At 38.9% G+C, this 20,625-nt stretch overlaps 1 protein-coding gene across 1 annotated transcript in view; it reads left to right on the top strand.

Annotated features, from left to right (window-relative positions):
- Window positions 1-17,555, top strand: part of LOC111238173 (metabotropic glutamate receptor 4-like) — a 140,529-nt gene extending 122,974 nt beyond the window's left edge. The window contains exons 7-10 of the mRNA XM_022767571.1: window positions 6,005-6,141; window positions 8,006-8,941; window positions 13,909-14,155; window positions 17,282-17,555. Of these exons, the coding sequence (XP_022623292.1) occupies window positions 6,005-6,141; window positions 8,006-8,941; window positions 13,909-14,155; window positions 17,282-17,331 (1,370 nt within the window). The 3' untranslated portion in view covers window positions 17,332-17,555. The remainder of the gene's footprint in view (window positions 1-6,004; window positions 6,142-8,005; window positions 8,942-13,908; window positions 14,156-17,281) is intronic.
- Window positions 17,556-20,625: the final 3,070 nt, after the last annotated feature.

Below are 20,625 nucleotides of genomic sequence, written 5' to 3' on the forward strand. Positions count from 1 at the left end.
AATACACTTTCTGTATGTACCAATGGCTGTATGTAAAGATGGGCGATGCATCTCCACTTCCTGCCACTGCAAAAAAAAAAATGAAGCCAAAATATCCCCACCCATGGGTGCTAGCACCTAGCACTAGTGATGTCATTTGAAGTCAGAGTCTGTGCAGTAGTGATCAGGGCTGAACCTCTGGTATCGAGATCTTGCCCGACCACCTGCATGACTCAACTGCGATGTCAATCGCAGCTGTCAATCATGACGTCACACCCCCCGTCTATCTTTATATACAGGCATTAGTATGTACTCACGACACAGGTCACGTAGCTTTGACGCTTGCATTTTATAAGTCTAAAATGTAATAGAGAGAAAAGTTCTGATGTCTGATGTTCAACTAGCTTCTGTAACTTCATGCAGTGCTACAGCCCCTCAACTTGCCCATGGACTCACCTATTTTGTCAAGGCATGATGTTTAATATGCACTGGTCTTGGGCTTATGGGAAATGGCGTTCATTAAAGGCCACTATAAAGTAAAATATTGACAATATTAGATCATTTTATTTTAAAAAATGACAAAAATGGACGTCCTTATCTGGAGGAAACCACACCTAATGAGTATTATATTTCAGGGCTGATTATTCTGGTTATATGCATTATTACAAATATGTCAGTGTACTTTTGAATGAGGTTTTTTTATGTCTGGAACAGAACCCAGAAGTTCAAGTGCTCCACTGAGGCCTAGCAGACAACCTTGTATGTCATCTGGATAAACTGCTATTGTGTCATAATGATGAAATTAAAAAGAAAAACTGCTTTTGGAAATCATAGTAAATGATGACAAGTGTTGATGAACATGATAAAATATTTAGCAACAGTGTACAAACTGATATATATTTATGATGTTGAAAGTTAGGTTTTAATTTACATTATAAAAACCTGATGAACATGATTATACAAAAGTAACACTTTCATAAACTGTAGCAACAAGTAAGATGCACTTTGAAACTTTGAAAATTAATTATAGGCTTACATGTACAAGAAAAGATGCATATATAGGGAGGGCATGAAAATAGCGTGCGCACGAAATTAACCCGCTGACTTGACAAGACATAATGAAAATGTTTGCAGACTGGGGTCTAACTTAGGTCAGCATTAGTAGTTATAACAACTTTAGATAATTGTACATCAGAGGGGTAGAGGGTCAGGGTATTCATGCAATCAAGCAGAATGCAACAAAGAGCGCTCTGACACAGTCTCAAACCAGCTCCATCCTCAGATGATTATACAGTAAGGGACGCATTTATTCGATGACAATTACAGAGTGGGATCCCTGGTTCAGGGGCAGTCAAGCCACAGCAAGTACGTGGTGGAATTCATACAGTAAATGAGAAAAACAAATGAAACTTCATGAAAAGAAAAAAAAAAAAAAAAAAAAAAAAAAAAACACTTGTCCACTGCTGCAGAATCCAGAGTTCAATTTATTTCATTCCGACTTTTATTCATACTCAAGAAGTTTGTTGAGGTCGCCCTCATTTACAACAATCTCGACTTGCCAGCATCAATGCCTGCAATTTGGTCCAAGGCACACAACTGGAAGTGGAAAGCAAGAGATTATGTTCCACACTATCAACTGCTACTGATTGGATCAGCGGCTAACCCTAACTTTTTGGGGGAAGAGTATAAATTTCATGTTGACTCTCCTGATGAACACTGTTATTGTCAGGGAAATCAAGGAGTTAGTAACTCTAGAGACTTTCCTTACAGGAAACATTATGGCTTTTGCTATTGGCTCAAATTGCCTACTGACAGCCAACACTGCTTTCTTTTAACACAGTATTTTCCTGACCTCAACCAAGTAGTTATTTTAAACACAACAAACCTTCCTAACATGAACTAAGTAGTTTTACTACCATAACCTAACACTGGGTAAACACTATATGTTAGTTTTTTTAATATGTACATTGCGTTAACCCACACTAAACATCTTATTCACTGGCCTGAACATGTGACTTTTATGTTTACACTGTACAGATCAATATAGCAGCCAAGACGTGGCTGCTCGCACTGAATATTGCACAGAACTCCCGGTTGGTTCTGTTTAGTGACAAATCCAATACCATGAAAGGAAAGCAAGATGGAAAAAACAAGAAAAATATGGAGGCATATGCCTGGAAGATGTGTAGCGTAGTTCAGTTTTGTATCATAGCGAAGTTTTTGTCAAGACTGACTGACTGACTAACAACAACCAATCTGGCAGAAATTGAGCCTGATTCTAAACTTAGAAGAGGATGGCAAGTTAAGGGCTAAAACCTGAACAATAGCAATGGCAGATCATGGTTTTATGTTGATATGGTGTCAGATCAGGAAACCTTGTATGTGCAAGTTTGGAAGATGCTGACAAACAAACATATTTTTTTACCTAGTTTGGAGGACTTATTGGAAGGCACATGGTAGCACAGCCCCGCAGGGTGACAGTAGGGGCTGGCAGCAACAGAGATCAATTTTGTTGGTAAATGAGGAAAAAAAGACAAAAAGGCAAAAAGATCCTTAAGTAAGTAATGGTAAGGTATTTACAAAAGAAAACACTGAAAATAATACTATAAGTTAAGTATGGATTAACATATTTTTTTTGTCATGTAGTCAACATAACCTTTATTGCTGGGGATAATAAAGGTTAACTTGACACTTAGGTTTGCAGCAGTTGCCTTTCATGCCTAATGGATATTGAAAGCAAACTCTGCAGCGCTCTGCTGTGTTTTACTGTAGGCCCTATCTTCAAAGTCAAAACATTGTTTACCTGTTCCTGAGTGTGCATATTATTATGTAAGCAGGTCAGCCCTCATTTGTGGAAGATAAAAAAAGAAAAAGAAATTGTTTGGAGTTGTATTCTGAAGTCACATTTGTTTACAAGATGAATCAATTCTCCCAGCAACAGAGTAAAGCTTTAATCTGAAATAGTGTATAACAGGTTTGTTTTATAGAATTAAATTTAAATTCTTTATGCATTCCTTTATTCATGGTGTTATTTTACTGGAAGGCTTGTCAGCACTGAAGCCATTGGGGTTACAACAGGATGGCTAGAAAATCAATGCTACACATTACTGGAATACCACCTTGCTTTTAAGAGTCTCTTGGCTCAAAGGGATGGAGAATTTAAAAGGTTTGTAGGAAAACAGCAGGAAACTCTACATGATCCCATTGTATTCTGGGAATTGTCTATAGTCATCCACGCTGACTAAAGGAAAGAGGAAACCCAAGCACTACGGATATTGTAGATGAAGTTGCTGCTTATCGATGTATGGCATTAAGATTGAAATCCCAGTGATGCTAAGGGAAAACGCAGCTGGTTACATTCAGAAATAGTACACACTCAGCGGTGCTTAAGTCTATGTTTTTCCTGAGTGCATTTTGTTTTACGAGGTAACCTTGCTAGACATAAAGCAGATACCAGAGCAGTGTTAAACTTGTTGTGATTAAAGGTTGGCTGTAACATCAGCGTTTCAATTTAGTCATTTTAAGCTGCCTGTTTTCATGAGGTTTGATTACTAATTTAATGTGGATGTAATGCGTGGAAGGACTCGGTCACAGGATCGTATGCCACTATATTATAGAGTGATCTGCAAAAACATTACTAATAGTAATTAAGCAGTGTGAAAAAAGATTTTAATGTGGATTTGTGGAGCCACTTTTCTTTATATAAGAAAAGAGTCTACTGCTCAGACCAATGCAAACTATTGAATTATCTCAAATTAAAGGGAGTAAATACTGGTTAATAATGGACTGTGAACTAGACATATTAAGCAAAATAGCCAATCATGAGGATACAGTACAGTTGGAAAAACTAAACTATTTCTGAGGTCGGTATCATACAAGAAGGAACTCTGAAAAGATAATCAACCCCAGCCTTGGCTGCATTAACTCTGCCCAATTGAATGACTAATAACCATGTAAGGTTTGGCCTCTATTTAGAGTAGAAATAAATTACAGTGTCTGACATCTCGGAAACTTGGTATTTCAAATTAATGCTTTACATTTATAAAGAAAGAGGATAATGCTGTTTTCTTTAACTTGTTTTGTTTGGTTATTAACAAATGCCCTCAAAGGAATTGAGTTCACTGAAGCCACCTCCACACTTTTTAAGTTCAGCAGCAAAATCTGTATCTTATGTTGATCAGTTTTTATTCGACATTTGTAAACACATTAGATTTCTCCTGGCTTTGGCTAATGGCTTTTAATGGAGTGGAAGGGTCATTCTCGTATTACTGCAGCCGTGGCATCCTAAAAATGACTGTTTTGTTTGAATACGTTGTCAGTTCTTAAGAGAAACAGAGTACAGCTTTAAATGAGTGTCAATCATCAATAAACAGGCCTTGAAATAAAAAAATAAAAAACATAAGCAGGTTTGGAATTTCAATGAGCAGCAACTTGCATTTACTACTGGGAAGATTTAAACTGATATGAATTTCAGGGACTCAAAACAGCTCTGTTTCACTGCCACTGTCACAACTGCAATGAGTAAATGTTAATCATGTTTGTATATTTTAAATTGGATTTGAAACTGAATGTAATTAATAATACAGTGCCTACACACTGTCCTGCACTCATCTTCTCTCCACAGTACAGTTCATTTAGCTCTCAAAGCGTTAACATGGAGTTTCTTTCACACATGGTTATGAGTCCAGTTTAGCACATTTAGAGTTAAATTAAGACAATTTCACTGTGACCATTTCATTTTCATTCGATGGTTTTTCCTATATTGCATGGCTTACATCTTGGTGCAGTGTTTCCTCAAAAATTTGACGCGGTTATTAAACAAGCAGTTTGTTAATATTTGCTGGCTGTGCATGAAAACTGCAATGCCTTTCTGCAAGTTAAGAGGTGAAACTAATCGATTAAAGCAATCAAATTAGTAGGAAAATACATCCCACTCAATTCCCTGTATTGCTGAGATGGGCAAGAAAATCTTCATAATTACATGACTGCCTGTTGTTGTCTTAGACATGCCCTCTAGATAATGCAGCAGGATGGTGCTAATGCAATTAAATCCTATGGGTTTTAATCAAACCTCTGACACACACTAATTTTCAGAGGGGAAAAAATAAATCTGGTCTCAAAGTCTGACAAACAGGTTTCCAACTCTGACTCACAGGTTCAAAGAACAATCAACAATCAATACTGTGACCTATTAAAGAGAACAAAACACTCATAAATAATTATTTTTATTCTTTGATTTGTGGAACATGAACAACTCTGAATCAAGTGTCTGGGCATGATGCATATCCTCATTCTGTTGCAGAAAAAGGCAGCTCTAGCATCTAGTGTATTATTTTGCAGGCAATCCAAAACACACTTCAGCTGGAAGTGAACTAATGCCATTTTTTTGTTTTTGGACTTTCCACGCCCCTATTTCAACATGCTTCAGAATTGCTGAGTATTGAGGGATTGCATCGAAGGAGAGAAAGCAAATTTGGTAGGAGCAAATAGAGATGGGAACCTCTAAGACACTCAGTGGTGGGTTTCATCACAAAATCTGCAAATTCTCGTTCTCTCACACCACAATTTTATAACAGGTTGTGAAGCTGGAGAGGGGTTTGTAGGTTGGCTCAGAAACAGACAGAAACAGGAAGTAGAGGGATGAGAGAGACCTCAAAGTGGTAATCAATATCAGTGCTGTCATTCATTAGCACTCTGAGTGGGGACCTTGTGGATAACAAGCAATGGGGCAATAAGCAGAATGAAGGAGTGTGAAATGATATGGGAACATGAACAGACAGCAGCCCTGGCCCTCCTCAAAGGACCAGGAAAACATGGCTGTCAACATCTATTTTGCTCCCATCATTATCACTGTAACAGCATTGGCTTGAAGTCCCCTTGCAGCCTCATTTCGTCTCAGGGAATTATGAGAACAAGAGCTTGAGTTTTTACTGTATTGTCCAGCACTAGAGTTCTGCAAGTTACAATCTGCCCTGTAAAATAACAACCACAACCATTTTTAACCTTTTTTCTTTTTTATCCTCAGGAATTGCTGGCACACCGGTGGTCTTCAACGTGAATGGAGATGCTCCTGGTCGCTATGAAATCTACCAATACCAGATCGCAAATAACATGACAGAGTACAAGATCATCGGCCACTGGACAGATCAACTCCACTTAGACGTATGAATATTTTGAATATTAGTTAAAGTATGTCTGGAAGGTGGTATGTTTGAAACTTCTGACAATGTGAGTGACAGATTTTTGTGGTGGCTCAATATCTACATTAGACTTTGACCATCAGCCAAAGTGATGTATCATCAGACACCCCATATTTGGCTGTTTAGCATATCATTACTGTTGAGCATTTAGTCCCGACAAGAAAATACAAAAAGAACATGACATTAAAACTACAATCTGCAGCTTCACCAACTGCAAAGACTGTTCTGACCATCAGTCCTGCAGAAAGGTACTTAATGAAGGAATTGTAGGAGGGAAGTTTGTCACAATTATTTACAAGAAAAAGCTGCAATGAAGTGTGCCTGTCATCAATTAGGACAAAAGCCAATATGATCTCAAAATATACATTCTCATTTGAATTTATTTTCCTCCAACAGTGCCAGAGCAGCCTCTTAACTTGTAACCATTATCTGTGACATTTACAGCAACTCTAATATTGTCACTTCATTTATTCACCTTCTCATAACTTATCACTGTTATCAAAGATTATACAGAATGCATCTTGCTTATGTCGGGTTTCATAGGGCAACAGTCGACGGGATAATATTATTAATAAATCATCCTCTTTCTGGTTGGCTTTAAAATTCATAAACATGCAGGCTGACAAATGCTTTAGGTCAATACAGAAACATGAACAGTATTTCCACAACATTTCCACTGACAATTATGCTCATATGAGTGGGTCTACAATGAAGTAAAAAGACAAGGGCATCTTTCTGCATTAACCTTATTTTGACATTTGCCATCATTAATAGTCTTACCAGTTTGCTCTTCAGCATACACATATGCATGGAGCATAAAATCTGCAGTGTTACATATGTTCACATCAAAAATACTTCGTTTTAACTGCCAAACTTTGTGAGGAGCCATATGTGTGCATTATTTTTGCTGTTATGCATAATTTATCCATGAGCCCCAGGTGTTATTGTTTTGTTAACACACACACACACACACACACACACACACACACACACACACACTGTAGGCATAGTATTAGTTTATTGTAGACAGAAGGTCCTGAGTTACTGCTGCACAAAGATCGATTTATCAGCTTCACCTGACTGGCAGTGACCTCCAAGAAAAATTAAGAATGCCACATGGAGATTTTTTAGACACAAAACCAATCATCTCAACCAGCCAGATGTTTATTTGAATAATTGAATACTCCCCATCCCTTTCCGCACCCTAGTTCACTTAATAAGGCCTTAAGCAAACTGCATTGTAATAAAAATAAATAAAGGTCCATGTAACAGCACAGGCACATGCCACTGCATTGCACTATGTTGAGACTGCAGTGGCACGAAGCAGGACTACTTAGTTATCGTTCTTCAAGTTCATGCAGCATTCCTTGAAAGCGATTACATTATTGTAAAGCAATTTACACAAAGTCTTGATAAAAAGTAACAAACTGCCACTCTCATGTGGTGAATATCCCATTTATAGTCTGTTCATTCCATCATGCACGCACTTCTGTCTGTATAAACTAATCTACCACGTGTTAACAGAGCTGTGTCCTTATGCATTATGTAGCGTGTTGTTCAATATGTATCTAGTGAAACAATATGTAGCAAACTCTGTTAATGTTTTTGCTTTACTGACCTTTAAAGGTTAGTTTAATCCTAGTTTGAAATTGCTTTTTAATTGTCATTATGAACTTGTCCAAATGCATTAATACTAAGTAACTGCACATTATTTACCTTGTTTGGGTTTCAGGGTGTACGCAAGTATGAGTAAACTGGTGTTAAAATGGGGGGGTGGAATAAACTGATAGACAGATTCTTCTCCTTTCTCATTCTTTTCCCTCCAGATCAATGAGATGCAGTGGCCTGGCGGAACACAAGAAGTCCCCTCCTCTATTTGCAGCCAACCCTGCCGTCCTGGCCAGCGCAAGAAGACAGTGAAGGGAATCCCATGTTGTTGGCACTGTGAGAATTGTGATGGCTACCAGTATCAGGCAGACACTTACACCTGCAAGATGTGCCGCTTTGATTTGCGGCCTAATGACAACCACACTGGCTGCGTTCCCATTCCCATTGTCAAGCTGGAGTGGAGCTCCCCATGGGCAGTAATCCCTGTTCTCATCGCTGTCCTGGGCATCATGGCAACACTGTTTGTGGTCGCCACCTTTATACGCTACAATGACACACCTATCGTTAAGGCATCAGGTCGAGAACTGAGCTACGTGCTGCTGACAGGTATCTTCCTGTGCTATGCTACAACATTCCTCATGATCTCCACCCCTGATGTGGTCATATGCTCACTGCGAAGGATTTTCCTGGGCCTGGGTATGAGTATAAGCTATGCAGCACTACTTACCAAGACAAATCGGATCTACAGGATTTTTGAGCAGGGCAAGATGTCGGTCAGTGCCCCTCGATTCATCTCCCCGGCATCACAGTTAGTCATCACATTCAGCCTGATATCAATGCAGCTTCTTGGAGTGTGCATCTGGTTTGGCGTCGACCCATCACAAGCCATCATTGACTATGAGGACCAGCGTACAGCCAATCCTGAAATGGCCCGTGGCGTTCTGAAATGCGATATATCAGACCTGTCCCTCATCTGTCTGCTGGGTTATAGCATGCTGCTGATGGTCACCTGCACAGTTTATGCCATCAAGACCAGAGGGGTTCCTGAGACATTCAACGAGGCCAAGCCCATCGGATTCACCATGTACACCACCTGCATTGTATGGCTTGCCTTCATCCCCATCTTCTTTGGGACCTCACAATCAGCAGAAAAGGTAAATATTCAATTTGAAATGTGGTGGATGTATAAAATAACCATCTAAGCCCCATTCTTACAATCTAAATGTTTTAGATCTATGCTTGGAAGCCAAGGCACACACTAAGCTCTCACCTACTGCACTGTATTTATAAAGAGCACAATGGCAGCTAGTCAATTAAATTCACTTGTGCGTGTTGGAAGTCAGTTCTCCATTTAGAGTCCTTTTATATATCCTGTGCAGCTCATTGTGAAGAAAATGGCCACTTAAATTATTTTTGTTGTATAGCATCAGCCTGTTGTATTTGTGGATGCTGCCACTGTTCATCATGAGATGATGGGCTTTATGCACTGTGGGGATTACAAGGCTTTTAGAGTCAACTTGTGAGGGTAATTGATTCACCTCATGTTTGAATGTTTTCTTTAATTGTGTTTCTATGTGATTCAGCTTCACCGAGTGGTAATACCAAGTAGTCAATCACTGCACATTCATGCACACAGAAATAGATAACGCATGTTTGTGAAGTGGCATAAAATTACTGTCTTTCTTGTCAGTTGAAAATGAATCACAAATTACCTCTAACGTCGCTAATTTTGAGGTTGCTCAACACAGATGTACGCTGCACGATAACAAATATGACAGACTTTAGACTGCAACATAAAAGAGTTTGTGTTAAAAAGCAAGGTAGTGGATAAGTGTGCATTGACATTTGGCACTGGTAAAGTCATCGTCGAGCCCAAAGCCTCAACACCTGTTATAGCATAGAAAATATTTACTTGACAAAAGCAATGTGGGATGTGCCCTTTGAGGAAGGGACACACCTTTTGTTCTCCGCAGTTTAAAAAAAAAATATAGTTGTTGTAAAGGAGTAATATTAAGAACATTACCAGTTGCCCACAAATGTTTGGAGATCTTAATTCTTCCAGAGTACTCACTTCAGAGAGAAATGGAGAACAAAACACTGAGGCCTTCATCATGTTTTTAAGTTCCCTTTGATCTGTGTACAGCACAACAGCTTAAACTCTACATGTAATAACACAAACATACATTTGGAATTGCCTTGTGGCAGAATTCAGAATCCAGTTGGTCCTCTTTGCCAGATGTGTTTTTCATAAATGCGTTCAAATTCTGTTAATATCAACAGGTAGCATTAGACTGCCCAACCAGTGACTTGACTTGTTCTTTACTGTACTTTGTTACTGGTGGACTATAGAAGCTGTTGGCAGGACACCATGGGGAGAAAATGTTTTTATAAAATAATTTCCTGTTAACTGGTTTATCATTTCACAGGGACACTCACTTAACTTAAAGTCATTCACGTAACTTTTCCCAGTGTGATCAATAGCTAATGCATGTAAACAGCCAGGGATGAGACAAGCAGACAAGATAGAAATAATCTCAATTCTTCACTTGTATTTGTGCTACTGAAGAGCAGGTGGATAAATAATTGAAAGGGGAAGTCAGTCAAACTAACAGGGTTCCAATTAGATCCAATTGGCATTTAGACAGTTTGTAGACTTGTTATGTTGTTATTACAAACAATGAAGCCCAAATAAATTTACTACTACAGACAATGAATTAAAAATCTTTAGACAGTCTCACTGTAAAAGGACATCACCAACTATACTATTACAAGAAACAGTGTATTAGAACTGTATAAGGCCATGTAAACTTAGTTTTATTTTCCATCTTTCGGAAAGGCAATCTACTTTTATTTCCCCAGATGGAATATATCCTACTCTTTAAGTACAGTCTTATATACACCAGATTAATTAAATTACTTTAAATATTAATTCAATTAATATTGAATGTGACTATCCATGAAATGTGTATGTTTTATTGAAATACTCTTTATTCAATACCCCATTTATTAATAATTTAAAACATGATATTCTATGGCCTATTAAGATCTGGCCCTTTAAATTGTGTTCCAAAGACAGTCACTGTATGTTTGGAATCAAATCAAATTAGATTTAACAGGCATTAATCACAGCAGAAATTTGGATTCATAACTGCAGGAAAAGCACAGGTGATACAAATTTAACAAGTATAACAATGTCTCAGTTTTGTTGAGGTTCCCAGTAAACTATGTGATTCAGCCAGTACGCAAAATACCAGCACCCTGGATTGAACAAAGTCATATATAATATTTTTCATTACATCATTGCTTTTCCTGCAACGACATGCACAAATATTTGCTATTAGAAAGGTCTATAGGCCTTTTTCACACCACGTACAGTATTTTGACTTGTCACAGTAGGAAAAGCACGTGCTACTAATTACTAACATTAATAATGGCTCAATTCTATTCGAGTGTCCCAGTAAGCAACGACAGTGAACCAGCATGCATAATACCAGGAGGCTGAAACCAAAGTAGCCACATGGAATTCATTAATTATATTATTTACACCTTTGCTTTTCAACTGCCCCATGTCAAAATGTCTTCTGTTCAAAAAGGCCAACAGGAAGTATAGACAATGAATTATTTTACAAGTCATTTAATGGATTTTTTTTCTATGTTCAAAAAAACCTTTAGCCAAAATATTTGGGCATGAGGACTTGAAAGGACTGTGGAAGTGTTTTCTGTTTGCATGCTTTGCGTGTAGGTAGGGACAGCTCTGGCAGCTGTCTGGACAAGAGATTTGATGCCTAATGACAAAAAGGAGCAATCCTGCTTCAAAGAAACTTCATAATGGTTCTGCCCACTGAGGTTTCTGTCCCCAGCCCTGTTCCCTCGCTGTGCAGATGGAGCAGATTGGCAATCATATCAGCGTGTCAGGGAAAATTTATGTCACCAGGGCCGATGGAAGTGGACAAGGGTCTTGGCTCCCCTCACAGAGTGACTCCTCTCTGTACTCCTGAGGGGTAGCAATATTGTTCCGAACTCACCCCAGGCCACATGTAATCTTCTCAGGAGATTACAACACTCCCCCTCTATCCCCCTCTATCACCAGTGAATGCTCATGTGCTGCTTGCAGTATGATAGAATACAATGTCCTATCACTTCCATTTTAAACTGACATCTTTTTTCTTAACTGTCATGGCTTTAGGGGGCTTAATTTGTGTAACGTTGCTCTATAGTTTTTGTTTTTTATTACATAGCCATCATAGTCACTGTATGGCAGGTCATGCTGTTTATTTTATTTTGCACATCTTTGCTTTCTCACTTATACTGACTGAATGACCACCAAAACACTTAAATAGCAAAAGTAAAGCTGCACAAATGCCTTACTCAAAACATGTAATTTGAAATATTACTCTTATCTTGTGAGTAGTAGTAATACTAACTGACATTTACCTACAAGCTTAGACTTTCATGGTGCTGAAAAGGTTTATAAAAAATCTGTAAGCATCTTGAAATGAGGAGATAAATGTTCAAGTTCACATACAAACAACATATTGCCTAACCTCATGTTGGGGAAACATCTATAACTGCTGACATGCTGGCATGGACCTTGGCAAGGACCCTGCAGGTTATTCCCATGCCAAACGACTAAGTCATTTGTGATGTCTAAGAATGTAATGTCAGACAAATCCTCAGGCAAATCTCTTTGAAGGATGTCTGCCAGCTGTGTTTCCACTGTACACTCTTCGCTTTGTGTTCATCAACTTCAGAGCAGCAATTTTCATCCAAGAAGCATAATCTGTTGTTCTCTTCTCCCTCTTTTTTCTAAATAAGGTTTTTGACACTGGAAGACTTTGAAAAGATGGAATAAGATCCCTGTGAAACAAATCTTCAATTCCTTTGATGGGTTTTAATTGTTTGCATGTCTGTTTTCTGCATTTGGTCTGTGCAAGAATCAAAGAATCTGTCAGTATCAACTATAGTCTAACTATTATAGTTTTACAGCCTCTGTGCTGACTCACCACATTCCCTACATCGACAAATCAGAGACGGACTGTGTATGAGCACTGGGATGATTATCATAAATGAAAAATCACTGGCAGGCACTTTTAATATGCTGTAGGATGTCTCTCTCTGCTCCATTGTTGTTGCCTGTAGCTATATATGTGCTACCCAGCTGTGAGTTGCAGCTGTCACTGGCTTCAGAGAGTACACAATCCTTATGCTGTCGTCAGTGGTGTGCCATCAGGACAAGTGAGGCAAGCAGTGTTTGACCAGCTAAAGTTATAAATAAAAAAATAAACCAATTAGAACGAAATTAAAGTTGAAGCCATATCTCTCTTGTTGCGGCAGCAGGCTATTGTCTCTGGAAGCTAGGTTGCCTATCAACTGTTTGTCTGTCATTTTAATGGGCATGTTCGTGTTTCATTGACAAGGGCCGGGTTCTGCCAAGCAGCGAGGGCAGCAGCATTTTTGGACATTTGCACATATGCATTGTGGATAATCATCGGATCTTTGACAAGCTATAGCTAGCCACAGACAAGTGTGCAAGTGTACTCATCTGTAAACGTCACCACAAGCTGCTGGCTGTTGGCTAAAGCCTCAGGGTAAAAACCTCTAAAAGCAGATGACATAGACCCCCATTAGGGAAGTACTATTAGTTGTATATCATAAATTAACAAACAGCAATGAAAGTAGAGCTCAGGAGTGATGTACCCAGCACATGAAAATAAAAGACTATGAATAGAGGATACTGTATGCCACGTTATTATGTGATGATTATGGGATACTGTGTGTTTTGCAAACTTAAGTGCCTCTACATAAGACGCTGTAATTTACATGAAAATGTTATCCTCTACTATCCACTTATGACTGCAGTGTGAGTCCTACATGAAAGACTTCCTAGGTCATCACATGCCCCAGAAACATTCTTCTTTCTGTAGCTTTATTAGAAAATTGCCTCTTACATATGAAATAGATTTTCCTTCATGGACTAAATTCAAGCTGTGCAAGCGCAACCTTCTCTACTGTGTGCTCAGCTTAATCTGAGATTCTAAAACTGGAACATTACTGCCCATCACCCAGTGCAGCCTCAACAAATTATTCTGTTTTGTCTCCCACTGTCTCTTCCGTAATACAGATGTATATCCAGACCACAACCCTGACCATCTCCGTAAGCCTCAGTGCTTCTGTCTCTCTGGGAATGCTCTACATGCCTAAGGTCTACGTGGTTCTCTTCCATCCAGAGCAGAATGTACCCAAGCGCAAGCGCAGCCTGAAGGCTGTGGTCACTGCAGCCACTATGTCCAACAAGTTCAACCCCAAAGGTGGCCTGAGGCCCAATGGAGAGGCCAAGTCTGAACTCTGTGAAAGTCTCGAAACACAAGGTGGGTATCACGCCTGATAAAGCAATAAAGAGACAGGAAAAGTGAAAAAAATACCTGAACCAGGAGCTGATTTATATGCTGATGCAATGAGCCATTTCTGAGAAAAATTATAGCAGTTATAGAATACACGTCTACTTGAAAATAATTAACTCCTTTTAGGTGACAACACAATTGATGGCATTATTATTTTGCACTTCAACAGTCTGGGAAATTAGCAAGCATAACATAAGTATATAAGAAATTAGGGTGTTGTTTTGGTGCCAGCTAACGTACTGGTATATATGGAGAGGAGCCGATGAAATAAACAGAATTGTGGGAGCAATTAGAACTGATTTCACATTAGCCTTTAGCTAGCATTGGATTGGGGCCTTCTTAGTTCCCTGTTCAAAGGATTTAATTGACCAGTGGAAGGCCAAATTACAATTGCCTTCAGTTGATTAATATAATATACATAGTATATTACTCTTCTTAGATTAGGCAGGATTTAATAATATTTTAAATACCGTTATATTCCACACTGGAAATACAAAAAAAAAAAAGTGTTTCAAAAAAAGGCAGGAAGCAATTTTCCTGTTTCACCGGGATAACCTAGCATTTTGAATACATGGGAGAGAGAAATAGTTCAATTCTCAGTAACACTCACCACACTGGATTTATGAATCAGGAGGTGTGACAGGGTGCCCACACTATTCTGATTATGAAAGGGACGAAAGAGACGGGTAGCTCAGTGTTGGAAAAGAAGATATTTCAATCACAAAGATAAAGTATGCCAGATAAAGTGTAGGCAATCCCTGTGTGGTGGCAGGCTTAAATCCAATCAAGCAACCCCACATGTTCTGATTACTGAAGGTCCTGATTTTATACTGACACGCTGAAGAGTACTGAATGATGTGTATTAGGACTAAAAAGCCTGCACTCACACTTGCATGTATGCCCTTTTTTTTTTGACGTGAGAATGGAGTTGTTCTATCTTATCCTATTATGGAGCTGATTTATAGGTGCTGACTCTCACCCTCTGGTTTGAACTGTGAATCTAACAAATGCTCTTTGTGCTTATGTGTCAGACTGTGTTGAGGGAGGGGAGCCTTGTGAGGGACTTTAGACTCTCAGGTAACCAGATTAGATAATGATTTTCCTCTTTTAGTATCTGATCACTTTTTTCCAGTTAATTTCTGCTAATGTTCACCACAACCCCCATGCCTGCCAAAACTATGCACAAAGCATCCCGGCTGCCCCTGGCTAAAATACAGCACCCCGAATGACACAAGGCAGTAATCACGCCCTCACAAATCCACCCATAACCAACAGACATTAACTTGGATAGACAATATTGGTGTGTGGTGCTGTAAAATGGCCAATCAGCATGGTAAAGCCTGTTAATGTGGGAAGATGACACCACTCTGCCTGAGTGCAGGAGACAAGCGATAGCCATGTGTCCCCTGTAATTTGTTTCCCTGTTGACAAAAGAAGGAATATGTGGTAATGGGACAACGACAACAATAAGAGTGAACAGGAAAAGACAGATGGGTCTGCCAGCTCCAATTCTTTCTGGACCATCTATTCTTTATCTTGGCCTCGCAGCACATAAATATTCAAATAAGGTTCATTTATCAATGCTTCTCTTGGAAGAGATGCTTTGGATGAAATGCCGAGAATACCGCCCCCACTCACACACCCAAATATACAGAAACGTTTACCATTACACATCTCTCTCTACAGCACTTTTGCCCTGACTCTGGCTTTCAGCTGTCTTCTGATTGGATTCATCCCCTCTGACATATTCAATCAGCCAAGGCTGCTGTGGGCAGATTGGCAGATTGGTAGTGTGATTACCTCCACTGAGCATGCTCGCTGAGGACAGTTTTATTTAAAAAGTGACAAACAGGTACACGCTGACACTTGCACACAGACATGCGTGTGCACACGAGCATGATGGCACGCATACACACTGGTACTGTATGGTGTGACAGTCCCGTTTGACCAGCAGTTTGGGCTTGTTATGGTCTCTGTGTTCTGCCCTCCGGTCATCTGTCTCATGTGTTTTATTCGCAGCTGATGTAAATTTCATGACACATTAAAAAGCACCAATATCAAACATTGATGATAACACTTATAGTGCCAAGTCAGATCACATATTGTCTTAATAGCATTTTACACTGAATACACTTTACAAATCAAAACGGTAACACGCTGACTGTTGCATGCTTTGCTTGGTGCACAGAGAAATCTCAGGTCTTTGCATGTGGTAACAGACTTGCATTTGAATGATTAGTAATGCATTTTATACCAATGTTGTGATCTGCTTGGTGACTCTATAGTGAATTATTTTATACAATGACATAAAGAGCTGTGAGGAAAACATTGTGACAGAGTTTTCCCTGATTTCATGAATACTGTAATAGCAGGTACTTAAACTGCTTTGACCAATAACCGGTGATTCTAAATCAATCTGCATCAGTGTCTTTGCAGATATTGCATTGATGGTACATTGTAAAAATATCATCAGTGTTACAATGTGCTATAGCAATCAGTGATTCATTTACAACATTCAACAGTATTTTTTATTTTATTTTTTCCAAATACTATTAACTTGTGTTAAAATCCATTTTAGAGATGAAATGATTCATCGATTAGTCAATCGGCAGAAAATAAATGGGCACATATTGAGATAACTGATCACTTGGGGATAAATATTTCTTATATTATTATAGATTGAATATCTTTCAGTTTCAGGTTTTCAGGAGAAATTTTTTTTATATTTGACAGATTTAAACAGACTAATTGATGAGGAAAATAATTATTAGTTGCAGCCCTAAACTTTGGTTGTTTGTTTGTTTTACATCACTTTAACAGTTTATTCTGAATCTCAGTCACATCTTTTATGTCCTCAGCTTCACAAATGACAGTTTGAATGCAATACAACGATAGAGGAGGTGTCCTTCCTGTAAATACAGTTTTTACATTATAACATCCTGCTATTATATTTGGTTCCACCTGCACCTGTTTGATGAAGTCATCCATAAATAGAGCTTCCCATCCCAATTTGGACTCCAACATGTGCTCTGAAAGATTACAGTATCTGCATTTTTAACCCTTTCTCACTTTCTCCTACACCTTCCCTTACAGTGCTGGCCTCCAAGCAGACATACATAAGCTACAGTAACCATGCCATCTAAGACAGAGACGACCCGTGGAAGCAGAGCAAGGAACTGCCTGAGGAGAAATCACCTGATTCTGGGGAATACTGGGGAAATACTGGAGGACTTCAAAGCTGCTACAGCAGAGAGGACTGGGGTGGAAAGATGGGAATCTGTCACTCCATAAAGAGAAAGGATGTCATATTTTTTTTAGAGAATCAGGTAAAGGCTTGAATGCCAAATTTATGAGAAATTATTAGATTTGCAGGAGGGAGTTGGAAGATGTCAGGGAGATTGGACAGTTAATTTTCCTCTTCCCACCCTTTCTGAGACACAAGTGGGCGTTGACCAGTGACGTGTCCAGATGCAGGCTGAGCAAACCACCTGGAGCCTACAGTATGTTTTCCTTCTGAAGTGTATAGCACACAATTTCAGTTCTCTCTGAGGCTGATTCGTTTGTCTCATTTCAACAAAAACAGGGAGAAAAGTGTTCTGTTTTTGCTCTAGTCAAATACAGTGGACAAGATGAAACAGCATAAAAATATAGTAATTATTTTTGGTTACTGGTATTATTGGAGTTGAAAGCTGCAGTACTCTTCAAACTGTACATGCCTTACTACAGTACATTCAGTATTCCTACATGAACTAACCATACCTGAAACACCTGAAAATAAAGCAGTGGGTCATCCCAGATTTTTTAATAAATGTTTCATAATAATGATGATGACGCCATCATCTTGGCAAACCTAGTGTACAGTCCCAGAGCATGCTTGTGGGAGCATCACGTGTACTGTGCTGTGTTGTCAACGTCTATGGAATGCAACATTTGTCATGGTCGTCATTCACAGTGGAGACGTCCTTTTGGACCATTACCCACTGGGTTACCCTCTGCTGAATAAAGAGTAATTTATACACAAAAGGAGCCAAACCTTTATGGTTTACACCACACTCCATAAATGTCAGCCAGACTTGACGATGCATACTTTAAACATCCCAGATTTATTGGCCCTTATTTATCATGCTCTTGTTAAAGCCTTCTCAAAGTCAAGCAGTTGGATTGAAGTTTCTGTATTTGTTTAACTTCCATTCCACCCAACATTGAAGGTGCAGTTCTTGACAATAACATAATTACCCAAGGTTGTTTCCGTATTACCCTGTGTTTCCTGTATTTGTGTGTTTCTGTGTTTCGAGATAATAAACCTCATTACAGTATATTCTGTCAGTAGGTACAGTGCTTGATGAAATGCTTGGTTTTTGAAGGAATAACACAACACACCAGTCTGTTGTCATACCAGATGTATTATTTTAAAGCTTGATGGTATAGAATATGATAGATTGCAATTGACAGTATCATATGGGGACGCCCCCTGTTATTTGTGGTGGATGCACCTTTTCACAGATTTTTTTTCCTCTTCTGCAACATGAATTTTGAGGCTGCAGTAGAAATGATTGATGACAGTTTCAGTTGTGTTCTGGGTGCAAAATTAGGCTCATGTAGTTAATCAACATGAAGATCCTTTTGGATAAGTTATGTTCCATCAAAGAGCCAAAATGTTCAGAAAGATAATTATGTGGATGGCATACAGCACATGGCATTTCCTCCTTAGGAATGTTTTACCTTTCAACAGACTCAGTGTTATGTTACGTTTAAGTAGTCTCCATAGTCCTAGGGGAAGGGATTTTGCTAATTGCCTAATTGCAGATTTTCACATATACAAACTATACATAAAACAGCCACCTCATTAAACCTAAGCAGACTTTGTTACAGTAAACCTGCATTAAGTAACAAGGTCAATCATAGTGTGGATATTTTTTTAGCTTGTAGCCCCATTTAGCTCATTGCTTTGTTTTCTTATCCAACACACAGACTGTATGGTAGAGTGTTAAGGCTATCAACAACGCCATGCAGGGTTCTATGCTTACAACTTTAGGGGCACTGGCACACCTATATGAAAAAATTAAGAGGCACAGAAAAAAATGTAGTGGCACAGTTTAACTTTTAAAGAAATATCATTAATGCAACTCTTTTTTTAAACATTAAAAACACAATATGCATAAGACACAGGAGCAAGATATTAATAAAGAATTTTGAAACAAAAAAGTCATATGTACTTGGGACCTAACAAAGGATCAGACTGCATTTTGCTTTATGAATTCATCCCTTTTAAAAAAGCATAGAGTCTATTAATGAACTTCAGGATTCTGAAAATAGGGTTGTTGTTTAAAAGCACTTTTTCCAGTCGTATCCAATATCAAGGTGGACATGGAGTTCACGCTTGTTAGCAACAACAGATTTGACCTGTATTTTCATTTTAACCGGTGAAAGCGACAATTGACACCAGCTAAAATTGAGATGCGTCTACCTGAATGTTGTGTTCACTGAGCTTTGACAATGTCATGTTTTCTTCCGTGGGCTCTCTGCTCTGCTGTCTGCTGTGTGTGTGTGTAGAGGAGCTGAGCCCTTGGTCAAACACCGCAGAGAGAGCAGAACAGAGAAAGAGAAAAGACACTGCATGCACTATAAACATCAAAACCATATCTTGCAATCTGCTAAGCTCTCTCTCTCTCTGGCCTCTTCAAGAACCAATAAAATGCTCCCGTTCATCACAAATTTAGAACCAGTTAAGAATCGGCTCAGAGTCACTCGCACTGGCGCAATGGTGTGAGTGACCCTGAGTTCTGAGTAATTGTTCATATTCACACACTGCTTTTCACTCAGATACACACTGTAGAGACCTGGCCTGATATAAAAGTACAGGCACTTTTAATTTCTTTCGTTTTCAGCAAACACACTCAACGATGACTGCACCCCACCTTCGCAGAAAACAGCAAAGATAAGCAGTAAACCAGTGACTGATTTAGCACCTAGCAAGTTAAAGTTCCACATATTTTTTCACAAGAGTTGGTAGACAGCAAAACGGAGCTCAAAGGTCAGTGAATATTAGACCTAGATTTGTGAGGTGGTCAGAGGGATGACAACAATAGGATATCGATGTTGTCCAAGTAGGCAGCTGTTTGCTAACATGTTGATGAGCCAGTGGCATCTCAGGTTTGGGTTCTGTGTATTTCTGCCCCTTATTGGTAAAAAAAAAAAAAAAAAAATTTTAAAAATCATTTAATGCAGCTTTAAACTTCTACTGAGATGAAAATCACTTCTTAGTCTGTCTAACATTAATCAATTTTTACAATACTGACCACCTTTCATTTTTAGATGAAATTGGAGGATGTAGACCTGCTTGATAAATAAGGGCCAGTGCCTTCATTCTGTGCCTCATACCCATTAAATTACCCCTGCCATTCTTTCCATGGATTATTCATGGTGTTTTTTTGTGG

Source organism: Seriola dumerili, unplaced genomic scaffold (assembly GCF_002260705.1).
Source record: "Seriola dumerili isolate Sdu_G_001 unplaced genomic scaffold, Sdu_1.0 BDQW01001222.1, whole genome shotgun sequence".
Classification (NCBI taxonomy): Eukaryota; Metazoa; Chordata; class Actinopteri; order Carangiformes; family Carangidae; genus Seriola; species Seriola dumerili.